The 16,157-nt window shown below is 43.9% G+C and overlaps 3 protein-coding genes across 3 annotated transcripts; 1 reads left to right on the plus strand and 2 right to left on the minus strand.

Annotated features, from left to right (window-relative positions):
- Positions 1 to 750: 750 nt before the first annotated feature.
- Positions 751 to 1,355, minus strand: LOC128304418 (cuticle protein CP14.6-like). The gene is made up of 3 exons (XM_053041608.1): positions 1,225 to 1,355; positions 955 to 1,125; positions 751 to 858 (listed from the first exon to the last, which is right to left on the minus strand). Exons 1-3 carry the CDS (start codon positions 1,353 to 1,355, stop codon positions 792 to 794), a joined length of 369 nt encoding a protein of 122 aa, XP_052897568.1. The 3' UTR covers positions 751 to 791.
- Positions 1,356 to 4,463: 3,108 nt separating this feature from the next.
- On the plus strand, positions 4,464 to 4,980 carry LOC128300930 (endocuticle structural glycoprotein SgAbd-3-like). The gene is made up of 2 exons (XM_053037184.1): positions 4,464 to 4,739; positions 4,810 to 4,980. Exons 1-2 carry the CDS (start codon positions 4,464 to 4,466, stop codon positions 4,978 to 4,980), a joined length of 447 nt encoding a protein of 148 aa, XP_052893144.1.
- A 675-nt stretch (positions 4,981 to 5,655) lies between these two features.
- On the minus strand, positions 5,656 to 7,727 carry LOC128300932 (endocuticle structural glycoprotein ABD-4-like). Its single transcript, XM_053037186.1, has 3 exons — positions 7,595 to 7,727; positions 6,832 to 6,953; positions 5,656 to 6,138 (listed from the first exon to the last, which is right to left on the minus strand). Exons 1-3 carry the CDS (start codon positions 7,601 to 7,603, stop codon positions 5,868 to 5,870), a joined length of 402 nt encoding a protein of 133 aa, XP_052893146.1. The 5' UTR covers positions 7,604 to 7,727; the 3' UTR covers positions 5,656 to 5,867.
- Positions 7,728 to 16,157: the final 8,430 nt, after the last annotated feature.

A 16,157-nucleotide genomic window follows, 5' to 3' on the forward strand; every position in this document is an offset into this window, starting at 1 on the left:
TATTGTTTTTTTTATGGCTACGGAAGATCCTAATCTCTGAACTTGAAAGCCTTTTTCGTTGTTTCCTCCTCTCACCAGCGGCCCTGCAATCCCCGAAGCCGGATAATGTTGTGCTGCGTTCGTTCAACCGATCGATCAACCGATCGTTGACTCGGACGATCGCGGGCGATGTGCTAATGCACCGTGTTGCGGGCGATGCGGGCTTCATCCCACACCGATTCGGAAGTGAGCTCGGTCTGGTCTCTGGTGGCATCGATTGCATAATATCGGCGGCCGGATGGCATACGAGACCGAAGGCGCTTCGACCCATCACAGACACACACACGTTAGCATTATGGCGTTAGATCATTTTCGTCAAACGCTTCCTCTCGTGCATGGGAAGCGGACAACTTACAATGAAACATGGCATTAAGGCGCATACATACCGTACCGTGGTAGGTAATAATTTGTACCGGGCACTTACGGTGTTGTGCAGGGATCGATTGGATAACTTGGCGATCGGCGATAGAATTGTTTTCGATACGTTTCGGACCGGAAGTGTTTTTTTTCGGAAATGTGGCGGGAAATTTGGCCACCAGGTAGGATAATCTCAACCGAATGAAGTATCAGCTTTGTTTTACTATTTCTTTTGCTTTATTATTATTGCACCATATTCGTGCAGGAGGTACCGGGGTTTTTTTGTTCCTTGTGGAATCTAGAAGACGTATTTACATGCTGTTTATTGAGTATTTGATCACTGTGTTTTGTTTTGCAGTGTTTTGCCAGCAGAGCAAGGGGAATTCATCCGTCACTTAAGCACTTGGAGCAACTGGAAGATGGTCCGCCTGGGGCTGGAATCCATTCTCATCCGCGATGTACCTGTGGGAGGGAAGCGATCGAGAGGCGAATTAGCACGATCGTGTGTGCGGTTGAGTGGTTTTTAACAGCTGGGTTTTATGTAACCCCTTTTCTCACTTTAGCGTGTAGATCTGACCGTCTGGGGCGGTGTACTGGAAGGAGCCAGTTTGCACGGACACCTGCACGTCCTCCTCGCCGATCTGTCGGCCAGTGTCGTCCAGCTTCGGTACCTTGATCGACTTGATCGTGCCCTGATCCTCAACCTTGATTCCGTTGGCCGACTCGAACCTACCGTGGAAGCGGAGATAAGAAGGGAACCGGTGAGATATGTAGAGAAAAGGATGGATGGGTCTCAAAACCGGGACCACCGAGCGTGTTGACATTTACGCGTAGTTGAACGATCCATCCGGTTGCACATCGGACTTCTGGCTGACGATTTGTGCTTGCGCATCACTGTCGGCCGGTGCTGCGTATACGGCCGCCACCATCAGAACCACCAGAGCGAGCAGGGTATTCATTGTGCACTTGAACTATTTACGCGCTTATCAAACCGAACTGAGGATACTGTTGTATCGGGGTACAGAGGCGATTAATTGTATTAGATAGCGAGCTGACAACTGACGATTAGTGCGATCGCTCGATAGGCTTTTATACAGCTACTAGATCATCTGATTGTGTTTGCACTGACCATCTCCATACGTTCGGGCGATGCGTTCCATCGAACGTTGCCGGGCAGCGGGAGGACAGCAACCGGCGGAAGGTCTCGCTGGGAGGATTTGTTTAATTTTCGTCATTTAGTACATATTTGGCAAGATCTGGTGTGTATGTGTTTACTCTGACGTTACGGTTTTTCGTGGCGTTGCGACCTCAACTCACTTGTGCTGCAGTCCCGCACACACACACACACATAGCATCTCGCACGCGTGTACTATTGATTTTCAATGTTTGTGGGCTGAAGAAAGAGCATGCAGCATACGATCATGGCATCGTGGCAGGGAGGGAGAGAAAGGTGGGAATTTGTCTTTTCCACCCAACGACACTTTGCATTACAATTTAGCGTGCATCCTCCGTGGTTGACCTTCGGCCTGGCCGGATTGGATGGATGGGATGCATGAAATTTGCAGATTCATTTTTTGGCCGATCAGTTCAAGGCAGAGTGTTTTTTTGGGGAGAGGGGGTTGGGGTCTTAGAAAACATAGGGATGGGCTTACTTTCGAATTGCCCTACTATGTGCACCATCCGTGTCTTATGCCACGCTTACCTATGCATTCAATTTGAAGGACTTTAATGGAATAGCACGACTTCCGTGTTTCATATTGGAGGGATATTCATTATGACATGGATAATGAAAGCACAAGGCCTTTGTCTGGATTGACCAAATAGACTCCTCCATCAGGCTTGAAGTTTGTATCAAGAGTGGATATTGAATAGTCTCGACAGCAGCTCCATTTAGATTAATTTAGGTAAGCAGTCACAGCTAGTACAAAACATGTCCTCAGCTGGGAATTTCAAGCTGAGAGATCTAAAGCTTAATTCGCTTGGTTATGTCCACTTGCTTTCAGGTGTTCTTCTGCGACTAGAAATAGAATCCTTTATCTTCTCTTTAAGCAGAATAGAATCCGCTTTGTACAACTTAATCTGGGTTAATCAGGTGTTCCAACATGCATTATTCAGGGCACAGTTGTCCTCTCATGCTGAGGCAGGGTAAGTCAAGATCAACATTGGTTTTCAAGCTGAAAAAGAAAATAAAAAAGTTGCTTTCAATATAGATAATAGGTTAAATATTTTATTTTTTAGGGTCAGGTTCGTCATCATACCGCTCGTTGAACTCTTTTAGTGGCATTAAATATAAAAATGCTTCGTGATGGTTATTATGGTTTTCCTTGTTATTTTGTTATTTAACACTTGCACTGCATTACTTGTAGAAATTGAATTTAAAGTTCATTGTTGACATAAAATTTGGCTTGTATTGTGGTCATTCAAAAGTTATTTTTTGTTAATATTGATCTACTAATTGTTATATTTTTTTTAACCGATGAGGATAGTAATGAGGAATAGAAATAATAATCATTCTGATATTACATTGATAGCTCGCTTGGATTTATTACAACAACTGGCTAAAATATAAGTTTTGTAAACAACACGTGACAAAACAAACATTGGGAGGAGAAGAGTCTTAAAATAACACCACGAAACAAAATGGTACTTGGTCAATCATACGAAATAGTAAATAATAAAAAAAAACGAAAGAGCAACATCATGTGACCTATTTCAAATATTAGCACGTTATAAAATAAACACAAGTAAAAAAAAATAAAAAATTCAAAGAAGGTCAAAGAAAATGAAAGTAAAGACGAAAAGCAAATGGATAGTGCACACGCTACAGACGTAAAAACAACATGGCCAACCCCAAGGATTTTTTTGTTGTGGAAGAGATCATTCGAGGAAGACGATGCTGGTTTAAGTAGTGTTGATTTATTTTTTAATATATATTTACTAATGTTAAATAATTATACAAAGGTTAAACATATTCACACATCCAGTAAAACGTTCGTTAGACATTTTTTACAAGTTAGAGTTGATCAAACATGAAATATGATCTAGAAAATCCATTCACAGTGGAGCACAGTTTGCTGGATGAAGGATGGTAACATCCACCTTTTGTTCATTGCACTTTACCCTTCGGACAGCCGCTTCTATTCTTGCAGCAGCCAAACCCCTAAAGCGCTAGATTCCCATTGTTTGTCGGGATGTTGCGAAAGCTTTTATTTCCCGAGCCCAAAAACCCTTACCGTACCGTCACTCCCGAGCATGCCACGGTTCGGGATTGGCCAAAAAGTCGGCTGTTTGATTTCGTGCCAGTACGGACTCGCGTGAATCTGCGAAGTGAATCTCTACAACTGAGCCCTTCGAATGTGTGGCCGGTGCCGGTGGCTGGCGGGTGTGCCGGTCTGCGGTTTTCGGTAGGAAAGTCGAGCAGTTTTCGGGGTGGCCCACCGAAGACAACCGTCCGATGGCAGCGAACGAAGCGAACATGGGGACTATTAATTGGGTTTCGGGTTGGATCACGCTCTCGGCTCTCGGCGAGTGGCCACGGATTGAGTTTCCGATGACGAGGTATGTTTGGCAGGGGCACAGGGCATGAAGCGAATAGGCAAAAAAAGCCCAAACCGGCCAGCTTATGAGAATCTACGGCACTTTGGCTCCAGTCTCGAGGAAGAGGTCGAAGAGAACAAGAAGACTATCCCCGCATTGCGCACACGAACACGCCATTTAGGCTAAGGGTGGGCTGCACCAACTCCCGGTGCAGTGAAGGCAGGGCGTTACTTGGCGGTGCTTGATGCTGGCGCTGGGGCTCTAATTCGGCCCGAGTGGGATCGTGGATCTCGGCGGCGTTGGGATTCTATTGCATTGCGCCACGCTTTCGCCAGACCGCGAGTGTGTACCGACCGTGTGCCGTGTCTGTTTTGATGTGGGGACCCCTATAAAAGTGTGCTGCCTGCCCGTTCTTAGGTGCAGTTCCAGTGGTCCTTTTGATCGTTCGTCATAAATCGAACGATCGTCGCAGCTGTCGTTGCAGAGCCGTACAGAGTGCAAAACGTGTGAGACTGTGAGACTTGTTCAACATGCTGAAGGCGGTGGTGCTATTGGCCGTGTTTAGTGTGATTGGTGCGCAAAAGCAGCATCAGCAGCAACCGCATCAGCAGCAGCTGCAGCAGCAACAGTCGTTGCCGCGCTATAAGGAAATTCCTATCGTGAATTTGGAAAATGTGCTCGAGGTTGATGGGAAGTTTCGATACAGCTACGAGGGTGGCGATGGAACACGCGCCGCTCAGGACGGTCAGCAGATTGTGGTAAACAATCAGGTCGGGACGGCTTCCCAGGGCCAGTACACGTACCAGGTGTGGATGCAACGAACGTAACGGGTTCCCCCGAACGAATGTTTTAACAATTCGCTTTATTTTCGTTTAGGGCGATGATGGCAAAACGTACTCCATCTCGTACATAGCGGACGAAAATGGTTATCGGCCGGTGGGTGATCATCTGCCCACGCCACCACCAGTTCCTGCACCGATTGCCCGCGCACTGGCGCACCTGGCAACGTTGCCACCGAGCAAGGAAGGGCCGGGCCGGAAGTTCTAGACGGAAGGTGACTTTGTTGGATGGGTGAATGCAGTGTGAGTAGTTGTGCGATAAATTGGCGTGATAATAAAACTGCTTTTCCTGCTTGTTTTATTAACTTTATGCTATGATGTGTTTGATTATGCAGTGAAACGATATTTATGAGAATATTTGACGACAAGCGATGCAAATTTTGGGATAAATGCATAAGATCACTTCTCAAGTAGTAGTATACTTAATTAGCTTCTCTTTCCCTTCGATTGTAATCAGTTCCCAAAAGATGCTAAGTGAATTGGCTGCTATTGGGGAAACATTTTTAATCAACAAAAATCCTTCCTTCGGCGAAGCGTTACATTTAAGCTAAGAAATAAGTTGGTGCCGTGACCAGGATTAATGCAGAAATCCTTTTTTGTTGAGTTCTTTTCTCTCAAAGCTAATCGCACTTCATTTCGTTGTTTACTCTCGCTCAAAATTTTTATAAAAAGACCTTTAGTTAATATTTTACCATTGCACCTTGTTGCGTAACGTCTTTAGAATTCACTATTCGTTATTCTAGCTGTCATCATGTCTGAAGATAGGTTGCCCAGCATTTAGAACAGTTGATTTTGGCCGAATGAGTTCTAATTAACTTAACACTGATCCAATAGCATAAATACAACCATGCGTTTTTCATTGTGCGTGCTTTATTACGCGTTTGATATTCATTTGCCCTAAGCCTAAGCACGATTGGAAAAGATCACCGATCGCGAAGCTGTCTTGTTTCTGTGTGCTTGTATTTGTTTCGACAGTATTGTGAGTGTGTGAGTTTGTGTTTGTAAAAAGTTTTGGGGACTGCGCTGAGTATTGGGTCGGGTTTTTGTTTTCGAGATGACGGGATGACACAGCCACACCGGATCCAGCCGTGACGCTTAACGCCGCCGGTTCGACGGTGGCAGACTGGCCAGATAGTCGAGCGCCTTCTGGATCTGGGGCGGGATGGGTGGTGGCGTGGGAAGGTGCGCACCGGACGGTTGGAACCCATTCTCATCGTCGGCGGTGTAGCTCAGCTCGACCAGGCTGCCATCGGGTGCGGTATAGCTGATAGAACCGGCCGCCACAATTACATCACTCGTGTCGGGACTGTTGGCACGCTTGAGCGTTCCCGTTTCCTGACCTCGGATACCGTTGGCCGTTTCGTAACTGGTTGTGCGAGAAAGGAAGATCGAACAGAGGGGGTTGAGAAGTTGAAAGAGGAATCAACGGCGAGTGAGGAACAAAAGCGAGAGTGATCAGACAATGTTGCATCGTTGCGAGCGTGACGCATGTGGCGGCAGCGCAACATCAACAACAACAACAACCAAACCAAAAAAAAACGCCCGTGTGCGCTATGGACCAACTTTTCGCGCCATTGAAACGTGCTAATATCTTTTACCGGGATGCACGCTGGCGTTGCTTCAGTGGATGGTGGTGGATGGTTCGTACATTTGCACATAGCAGAGCTCACCACCAGTTCCAGAACCGCAAAGCAAAAAAAAAAAGAGAGAGAAGCTTCATCTATCGGAAGTGGCCAACACAAAACACACCTTCCCAATTATCGTAATCAAATCTTTCATTATGAAGCTAATTGTTACACGGGGGTTTTTTTATCGTTTGCCATGCGGCGAACGCTAAGAAGAATAGCGCAATTACGCGGTTCAATTGCAGTCGCTAAAGCATGGCCAGCACTATTTTGTTTTTTTTGGCATGCTGATGCTGTTATATGAATTGTTACTGAACCGAGTGCCATTTTCACACGTTTTGTGTTCATGTTTGATATGCAAATTTGGTGGCGGCTGTTTGCGATGCGTTGTAGCATGTGCGCGCGCGCGGCAAAAGGAAGCGCCGGTGTGTTACCTGTACTCATACGTTCCGTCCGGATCGATGTTGTTTTCCTGCTGGAGGATCTCTGCTTCAGCGTCTGACCTTTGCGGTGCGGCCAGCGCGAGGGATGCACAAGCAAACAGAAGAACAATTTCCTGGAAAAGAGTGCAAAGCGGGGACAGAATAGTGGGTGGTAAGTAAGTTACTGCAAAAAAGCTTTTCCCTGCATATGGTCATTAATTTTTCAAACGCAACATATTCAAACAACTCTCGCACGAGCTGCTTCATTTTTGCTTGTAAATAATTCATTACAAGTAATAAAGTAAATGCATTCATATCACGGGGTACATTCGCCTTGTGGCGCACTCATGTTTCTGTCGACAAACTCGAACAGAAAAGCTCATCCAAAGCATGTCGAAACCATAACAAAATACACACCTACCGGGCACCAAACCAACCAAGGGTGATGCAAAATGATGCTTTTTTTTATTTGGCAATTTGCTATTTTTTGCACTTCACTTCCTTCCGGTTGGTCCGGTCGCAATTACACCATCTGGGCCTGCCTTCATCGGGCCGATCAGTGATTTTTTTATTTTTCTTAGATATACATTTTTATGTAACCGTTGATGCACAAAATTCACACTCAAACACACAGCGTAAAAGGTACAATTTGATGCGATAATTACGGTTCCCGCAAAAGAGGGTCACTAAGGAAGGTTATTTCACTTTAGATTTCACTTTCAATCGTACAACAGCTGAAGAAATCAAGAGGAAAACAGCTTTTCACAATACTTACACACTTCATGATGGGTATATCTTTTATCGAAAACCTTCACAACACCCGGAGGAAAGAACTGACTGCTGGAGTGCTGGATGCTAGGCGAAGTACTAACCGGCGTATGATGATTGCACTGGCTAGCCCAGTGCGGTAGCTGATAGTGGATACTAATGAAAGAATAGAACCACCGTGTACCGTATTTATAGATGCGTTTGTACCGGCCATCGGTGTGCTGCGTTCTTGTGCGATAGTTGAGCAGTTGGGGAGTCTCCACCCCCAACACGCAGCCCCCCAATAGGTGCCATAAGGCCACCTGGTAAGGCATCGAGCCATACATCAAACAATATAATATACAAATGCAATCCGGCAGCGTTCCCAGCCCGCCAAAGGTGGAAAGGGAAAGAATTTTTTAGTGAAAACGGAGATTAGATGAATGATTTAACACCCTGCTCGGTGCTGACTGCGTGGCGTGAGGATCGAACGTGTGCATTTAAGCTAAAAGCTGCACATGCTGTCTGTTTGATTACATTGTAATTGAAAGTGATGTTGGGGATTTTGTTTGGAGAAGCGCAAAAGAAGCTAACCTCGTTTACGATAAATATTCAACATTCTGTGGTGTTATAATTGCTCATCAGATGTAAATTAATCGAAGCTAGGCTTTTATGTAGATCATTTTGTAGTGATCATTGAATAAGGAATACATGATCCAATTTACATACTCCGTACTATATTGGCAAGCAGCATCTGAGCGATTTTATTCACATTCACTCACACTTAATAATATGCAGAAATTATGTCCCCAAGCTGCACCTAACCCGTACAGAAATCTCCTTTTGCCGGTTGTACATTCAATCGGCAATAAATTTGCATCTTCCATTCACTCTGCCCGACACGAAGCAGAAGACTACACGCATCACCATCATCACGATCATCATCGTCACTGTCACGCTGAAAGCATCAGTTGTGGCCCATTGATCACGTGACAGCTCATACCGATCGTACGCAGGCCCAAGGAAAGGCTAAGCGCTTTCAGCCTATCCACGGATCAGTGGATGCTCGGTGTTCGCATACCAGACGCATGCGGAGGAACTGCATGATTAATTCTTCAACTGACGCAATAAGGTGACAATTTGTTCGGCTGAAGACGTACGATCTGGTCGGGCGCAGTCTGACATTTAAATATCGACCGTTTTGCCAAAGTGCAACACGATGCCAACAGGGTTACGGTACACGCTTAGCATCCGCCCGTTAATGGCAAGGAAAGCGCATTGCGTTGCGTTGGTGGATATCTAGAAATATCAAAAGAATGTGCTCAAACTACTGGCTTAAGTTCTGGATCATATGATCGATATTTGGTCTAAACAAAAGCTAGAAAGGTTTTATTTTATTTTTTAATGTAATATGATCTTTTTTCATCAGTTTTTATTATACCGGCCTGCTTGATTTTGTTTAATTTTAGTAAAAATGTTATATGTACTCATAGAAATAATAAATTCTATAAATATGTAATGAAACCACCAAAAAAAAACAAAATAAATAAAACTTAAAAGAAACAAAAACGGAAAATCAGAACAAACAAAACATAAAATTTAAGGCAAAACTAAAGCAGTGGAGAAGTAAACAAACAATAAATATAATAAACAAAATTTAAAAAAAAAGGTTAACAACCAAAAATTCAGAACCACAAAAACATATTATAATAGTTGAGAGAGTAAAAGATTAAAGAGAGATAAATTTTAGTTTAAAATTTATTCATTAGTTTAGTTTAACATATTTTAATTAATTTTAAATAAATCATGAACACAATGAATATCTTAACTCATAACATTTAAAGGTAATAGATATTTGAAACATAGCTATTATTTTTTCAATTTTAATAATAACAATTTTGAATGTTTAAATATTCTTTGGTGTACTAAATTATCTCAATATACGTAACAATTTATGGAAGCTTTTGAAACGAATGAAAACGAAATTATTTTTTTTATCGAAAGAATAATGTTGCTTAACGTTTCAGCGACTTACGAGTTAAAAGAAGAGGAGTTTAAGGGAGTTATTATAATTAGAATAACCAAAATGGTTGTAAATTACAAAACAACAAAAAAAAGCAAATAGTAACTTGCATACAACTCAAAAGCTCATCTGCTGACTTGAACACAACTCAAAAGCTTTTCTTTTGCACCCCATCGAATTGAAAAGCTTTCTTTGCCACCCCTTTGGCGATGTTTTCACCATTTTCCCTTCCATTACACTGCGATCATTTATGCTAATCACAATGGATCATATATAATCGAATTAGCACTCTACGCAAGCATTCGAATAGTATAGCAGCCCTACAGGATTACGCATTTCGATTTCAAGTCGCGCGGCTAACTAACGTGTAAAATATTTCAGCATTAAATTCCTCATAAACGCAAATCATTCTAAATAGCTAAATCGGTTGAAGATCCCTATTACAACGTGCTTAAATGGGACACATCCATTAGTGGGGCAATGGGTTTGAGTTTGACAAAAGGGATATAAAACAAAGATAAAGAAGACCCCATTCTATGAGAAGTCATTAAGAATGTATAAAGAAGGAATGATGCTATGTTAATACGTCTTCAGCGCTTGTTACTAACACCAAGTTTTGGCATTCGTCTAGCATGTTACAAACTCAAATGTTCTCCCCAAAAGAAGCTACAGCCACAACGTATGCTAATTTGCTATCCGTCAAGGAAACAATCTTCGTGTTCCTTTCTTTTCGATCCCTATCACCGTTCTGCACGGTTCCAACCATCTGGTGGATGCTGCACACTCCTTCTAGTGGTGAATTACCTCATCCACACACAGAATGACATTTTCGCTGCAGCAAGTCAGCAGTAAAAATGTATTTCTTTTTTTATGAGCGTTGTTGTCAGCGAATGACGATCAACCGGCGATACCGGCGAGGATGCATCGAGTGACGAACGATTTCGCCCATTGGCAAACCTATAAAATTCCGTTCGTTTCAGCTTTTCGTAGCCATAACGAGCGATGAAGCTTTCCTGCTGAACGGTTGGAGTTTACTGCTCGACCGTTTACAAATGGTCGATATGTTTCAAACGTTGTTCTTTGCACGATGATGAAAATGAAAGCATTAATATGAGCACAGTTAATGTGTGGTACACGATGAAATGGAAAGCATTAGACCCGTTCCGACCATCCAGATTGTTTTGCGCTCTCGTTCGCATCCTGTTGGACACATTGTGCCAGCGTCTGATCTATTTTCATCAGAACCGGTAAGAACGGCGACACCCGAACTGGTGCGTTCTTGCCCTGGTTGAAACTGGTTTCCGGAAGCGCGATCGTCTTACCAGCGAACCGGACCCGACGCCGGGGGACGAGGCTGAAATAAGAGACGCCATCACTGACGGCCCGCCATCGACCGTGGGCAGTCCACGCATCCCTATCATCGGTGCGGTGAAGCGTCTGTTAATACTTTGAATTTTATCGCTATTCCGATATTTGAATACCGATCCGGTGTAGGTCATCTAGCCGCCCCGATGCCAAACTGATGCTGGAGGCGCTTGATATTTACCCTGTCACTGTTCGGCACTGATCGAGGCTTTGGGGTGACAAGAATTGGTTCATAGGCGCAGATTGCGCCATACCATCTTTCTCCGCCGATTTCGGACTTCTTGGACTTACCCCCCCCCCCCCCCAAATCTTCCCTCCGGTGTCCCCACATCGCCCACGTTCGAACGATTGGGAAAAAGGGGTTGAGAGGGGAGGAGGAAGGGTCGGGGGAGGGAAAGAGGGTGTGGAGGTTGAAAAGCCATCTAAAACAAAGCATCGATCGTGCTGGGGCATAGAAACGAGTTCAGAGCATATCGGCGTTTATGGCATGGGGAAGATTTGCATATTTGCCTTCATGTGGAATTCCTACAGATGCTTCACCACCTTATCATGCTCCCCCTTTGAATGCTCATGGCGCGCGCGTGTGCCTCTGTGTACCTGTGTGTGTCTGTATCGAAAGTGAAGATAGTGTTTCCACGGTGCCAACCTTTCTGCGCTTAGAACGGATGGAGAGACAATAAGCAACAACAAAGAAAAAAGACACAGCGACACAAAACGAAAGGATTTCGCATTGGAAGACGAGCGGCCCCGGGCACGCTCAAATTTGCATACGGAACTGCACAATATTTGTGTCTGTGCGACCTCCGCCGCGAACGCTACGGTTCGGGATTCGATTTTATTTTGATCGGTTCACATGCCCGCCCGGTTCCGCCAGTTAAATTTGTCCAGTTTTTCCAGTTTCGACGTTGATGCTGCGGCTGAATTCTTCGCTCGGTTCGCGTTTTTCGGCACGCTAACCTTCGGTGGTGCCCTGGTCGCGCGATGCGCTACGCCGGGGACAGCGCTGGTGTGCCTTTTGCATGCCGTACCGTGGCATCGCATCGTGTTCGCGTTTTGAGAAGTGTGCGTAATTAACAGATTGATGACGGATTCTATCGTTCGGCAGCGTGGACCCGGGTGTGATTGGGAAACATTTCTCCAAACCATCATGCTCCCGATCAGGCCGTCATAGTTTGGCGACCGGCACGCATTTCGTCACCTAGCGGGCGGTCCCCATGTGCAGGATGTGGAAAATTAATTGTAACCTACTGATTAGAAGCTTCGTCGTCAGCGGCTACTAAACGGACACGCGTAATTTATATTGTTTTGACCGAAGAAGTTTTCCGTTTTTGGAGGATATTGCATAAATTAGTGCGACCGATGTGCGAAGATGCTGGCAAATATTTTGCATCCATTTGGCATGGGCTTAATTTGAAATAATATATAAAATATGTTTAATTATTTTACCATACATTGAAACGCTTTTATAAGGTGACATCATTCCGTTCCGTGGGTTCGTTGGTAACAGATACCGCGAAACCGTTTGGAGGATGAGTCACGTAAATGTCAGTGATGATCTACTGAAAGTTTCAACATTTTTAAGGTATAAAATAGTATACCAACGTTATCAATTGTTTCTTTTATTTAATTTTTAAACGACAGAAAAAAAAGTGAGTCTATTGCAAATTTTTTTTACAAACGATTTTTACAAAAACCTCTTCACTAAAACTCCCTGCTCCACATCACACCATTAGCCATCAATCGTATTGCGCTGATCAAACAAATCCAATAAATGTAAATTGATAAAAACCATTCCATTAATGTCGCTCTATCTAATCTTGTCCCGAGTGTGTTATTTGAATATCGTTTCATCATTTCGATTTTCATCATTTATGGTGTGTGTATCTGTGGGACTCGATTCTAGGATGGGTCCCAACCTACAATAAATGACGGCCCGTGCCCGGCCACACTTACGATCGCAAGTTGGCGATGGCGAAAAACCCGCGCCTTCCGAGTACTAGTATCGGACGGCATATACTAAAACCAGTCGTCCAATTATCAAAGGTCATGGAAGTTTCGTGCGAAGAATTCAGCAGATCAATGCCGATCGATCAGGTTACCACGCCGGCCGGTCTGGCACTGTGTACACCCGCATCCGGAACCGCTGCCAGCACTTGACTCGCAAAACATCAGCGGGATGCGCGTGACGCTTCGATAAATTTCTACATGAACCTGCGAATGTTTGCAAAACAAGCCGAGATTTCGAAAGACGCCGGGGGAGCAGAGGGTTGATAGAAATTAGCAAAAAAAACACCCTATTCCGGTCAGCGATCTACCGGGTGCGTGTCAAGGCGAGGGACAAAAGCGATGGTGTACCTCTGGTCGGATGCGAATTATCAGCGGAAAAACTAGTTGGGAATTGGGAAGGTGCACAAAACGAGATGGATGGACTGGCGCCGGTCAGAGTTGGCGAGAACAGTCTCGGGCATTCTTTGCGTTGCCTTTTCTCGATTCCCCGCTTTGTATCAGATGGTGCGGAGGTATTCTTGTCATGAGCTGTATATACCCGGGCGCACAAATAAAGCTGTTAATTATAGATGCAAAATAGCTGTAAAATCGGTTTAGTTTGTTGAAGAGTATTTTAAGGGCTTTAAAAGCAAATCTTCAACGTATTATAAAATGTGTTTCAGTGACGTTAATGTTGTTCTTGTTTGCTTTTGATTGAGCCATAAAAGCATTTCACATTGATACCTGGTGGTTTGGAGGATTCCAAGTCCCATCTGGATCGTTTCTTCGTACTAACTTCGTATTATAGAGCTGCTATCGAGATCAGTCAGCAATGCCTGGTAAAGGCTCTCTGAGGTCTCAAAACTCAAACTTCTTTGAACTCTCAAAACGTGACTTCATAGCATAGCATGAATAAATGTTTGGGAATTAGACAATTTTTCAACTCAATATTCAACTCAATTCATACTCAATATCTATTAGCTACAAAAATGTAAAGCATAATATGTAAAACGAGCACGAAAAGCTGAAATATTGAACAAAATTAGTGTTTTATTGTTAGTAGTTGGACAAAACCTGGCTAGCACACTAAAAAGCTTGAAGAATCGATGTCGTCAATGACCAGAGCTGGATTTGGGAACATTTACAAGTTGGTCTACGATCTTACGGATGAGAAAAAAAACATTGAGTTTTTGAGGATGCGACTTGGATCTCTGGAACAGATAGCTGGAATCATGGAATTACCTTCCAGATTTTGATAAACTGAAGTGATTTCAAAAAATCTCCCAGCCTACTATTATATCTTTCTTCTTCTTTAGCGGCACAACAACCTCAAGTGGTCCAAGCCTGCCATTCCTGGCTTTTTTGACTCTTATTTATCTATACCCGGATAGTCAGTCCTGCGTACGGAGGATTGGTCTGGACGGGATCTTGGAAAGGTCTTGTCGTGTGAAGACCGGTACCACTACCAATATACCACCAGCCCCCTGTATATTTACAGAATTCTTTTCAGCAAAATGTTTTACTTATACGTGATCGAAACCTCAGTAAATGGTCACTTATGAGAGCCGTAACTGGATTTAGATGATCTCGTTTACTTTTCCTCAAGTCAGCGCAATTGGTCCAAAATCCTTTATGGCCTTTATACTCCCTTTAATAAGTACTGTTTGGTGGTTTTTAAATGTCTTAATATCTTATTCTGTTTCTATAATATTCTGTTCTATAATATTCTGTTTCTATTTCTCTCCATGGCAGTTAAATAAATTCTAAGTAAAGGTTAACGAATCAGTTACCATAAATCGAATAACAAATGAATCCGTTCTAAGAGACAAGGTTCAAATACTCTTCTCCTTTTAAAGAACTTTACCAAAACTCTAACATGATCTTATGTTTGTTATTTCGTATTTCGGGTTGGGATATTCAGATGTGCTAGAAGGTCAACGTTTGATAAATATGAACGACATTTTTAACAACATCATTAACACACCATTCCTTCCAGCACAGAATCGGCTTCAACTTGCAACCTTTATGACCGGCCAGCGTTACATCACATCATCGTCCCGAAACGTGTGAACTTGCATCGATCGATGGATGAATGAAATCGACGATAAACGCACGCTAAAATGCAAAACCCGTGTACCGTAAAGTTCAATGAAGCCAAACACCCACTGGTACGGGTTTTTCTTTTTGTTCTGTCCACGTATGCGTGTGCCTGTTTTGGTTTTTTTTTGTTAGCGCATCCAATCCCGTCGAAGATTCCCGACCGCGTTTTGCAGTGAAAATCAAGATCAACTCGCTTCCATCGGTTTCCGTCGGTTGCGGGAGAATTCAGCAAAGCACAAAGAAAAAAAAAATACCTCATGGTTCAAGGACTTGACCGTGGTACGCACCTGGAGGCCGCTCCGGCGCATCCTTGCTCCGTAAAAGCATTCCCGAAATGTAATGGTGGAACCGCCAAAAACCGTGAAGTTGGATTTAGTTTTTTTTGTGCTATTGATGGTTGGTTTAGTTGGTTGGCCGGCCCATTTCCATCCCACTCTCGCTTTCGTTCGGAGCGGGTGGCGCGACTGGACGAGATATAATATATTATAATTGATATTATATGTAGATCAGGTGGCTTCTTCGCGTGCGATCCTGCGGAGGCATTGGAGACAGTTTTTTTTTGGTTCCTCCAACGAACGGACAAGAAAGAGAGTGGGAGAGATAGAGAGAGCGAGCGAGAGATGTACCATTTGGCTAAGATAGTGGCAGGCGAACCGATAGTGGGGTTAAGTTCGTAGCATCATCCCCTTACGGATTTGGCTGCTAAACGATCCAAAAAGTGTAGATATGTGTGGATATTTGCTGCTGCTGTTGTTGCTTAGTTGGTTCTCGTATGTGGCGTGGCTGTTGCCGATGCCACCGGTTCGGTCATTTTATCTGGTTTGATGATGCTGATGTGTGTGTTGGTCCTCGCGGCCGTCGGTCTGATGGGCGGATGGGGACGTAGAGCGTCCAGAGGGGGAACGACGCTGGCACGCAGAATCTTCGCGTCGGAGTTTCGGAGCACATTTCGGCTAAATCGTACTATAAAAGCTACGCGTGCGCGAAGATGCTACAACATTAGTTCTTCTGCTTTCGGCACAGTCTAAGCCTAAGGGAGAAGAAACAGTAAAAGTGTGCAAAAGCAGCTCGAGTTGTCCAACAATCCAACAAGCGCCGTAACTAAATTTTTTGCACG

Source organism: Anopheles moucheti, chromosome 3 (assembly GCF_943734755.1).
Source record: "Anopheles moucheti chromosome 3, idAnoMoucSN_F20_07, whole genome shotgun sequence".
NCBI lineage: Eukaryota > Metazoa > Arthropoda > Insecta > Diptera > Culicidae > Anopheles > Anopheles moucheti.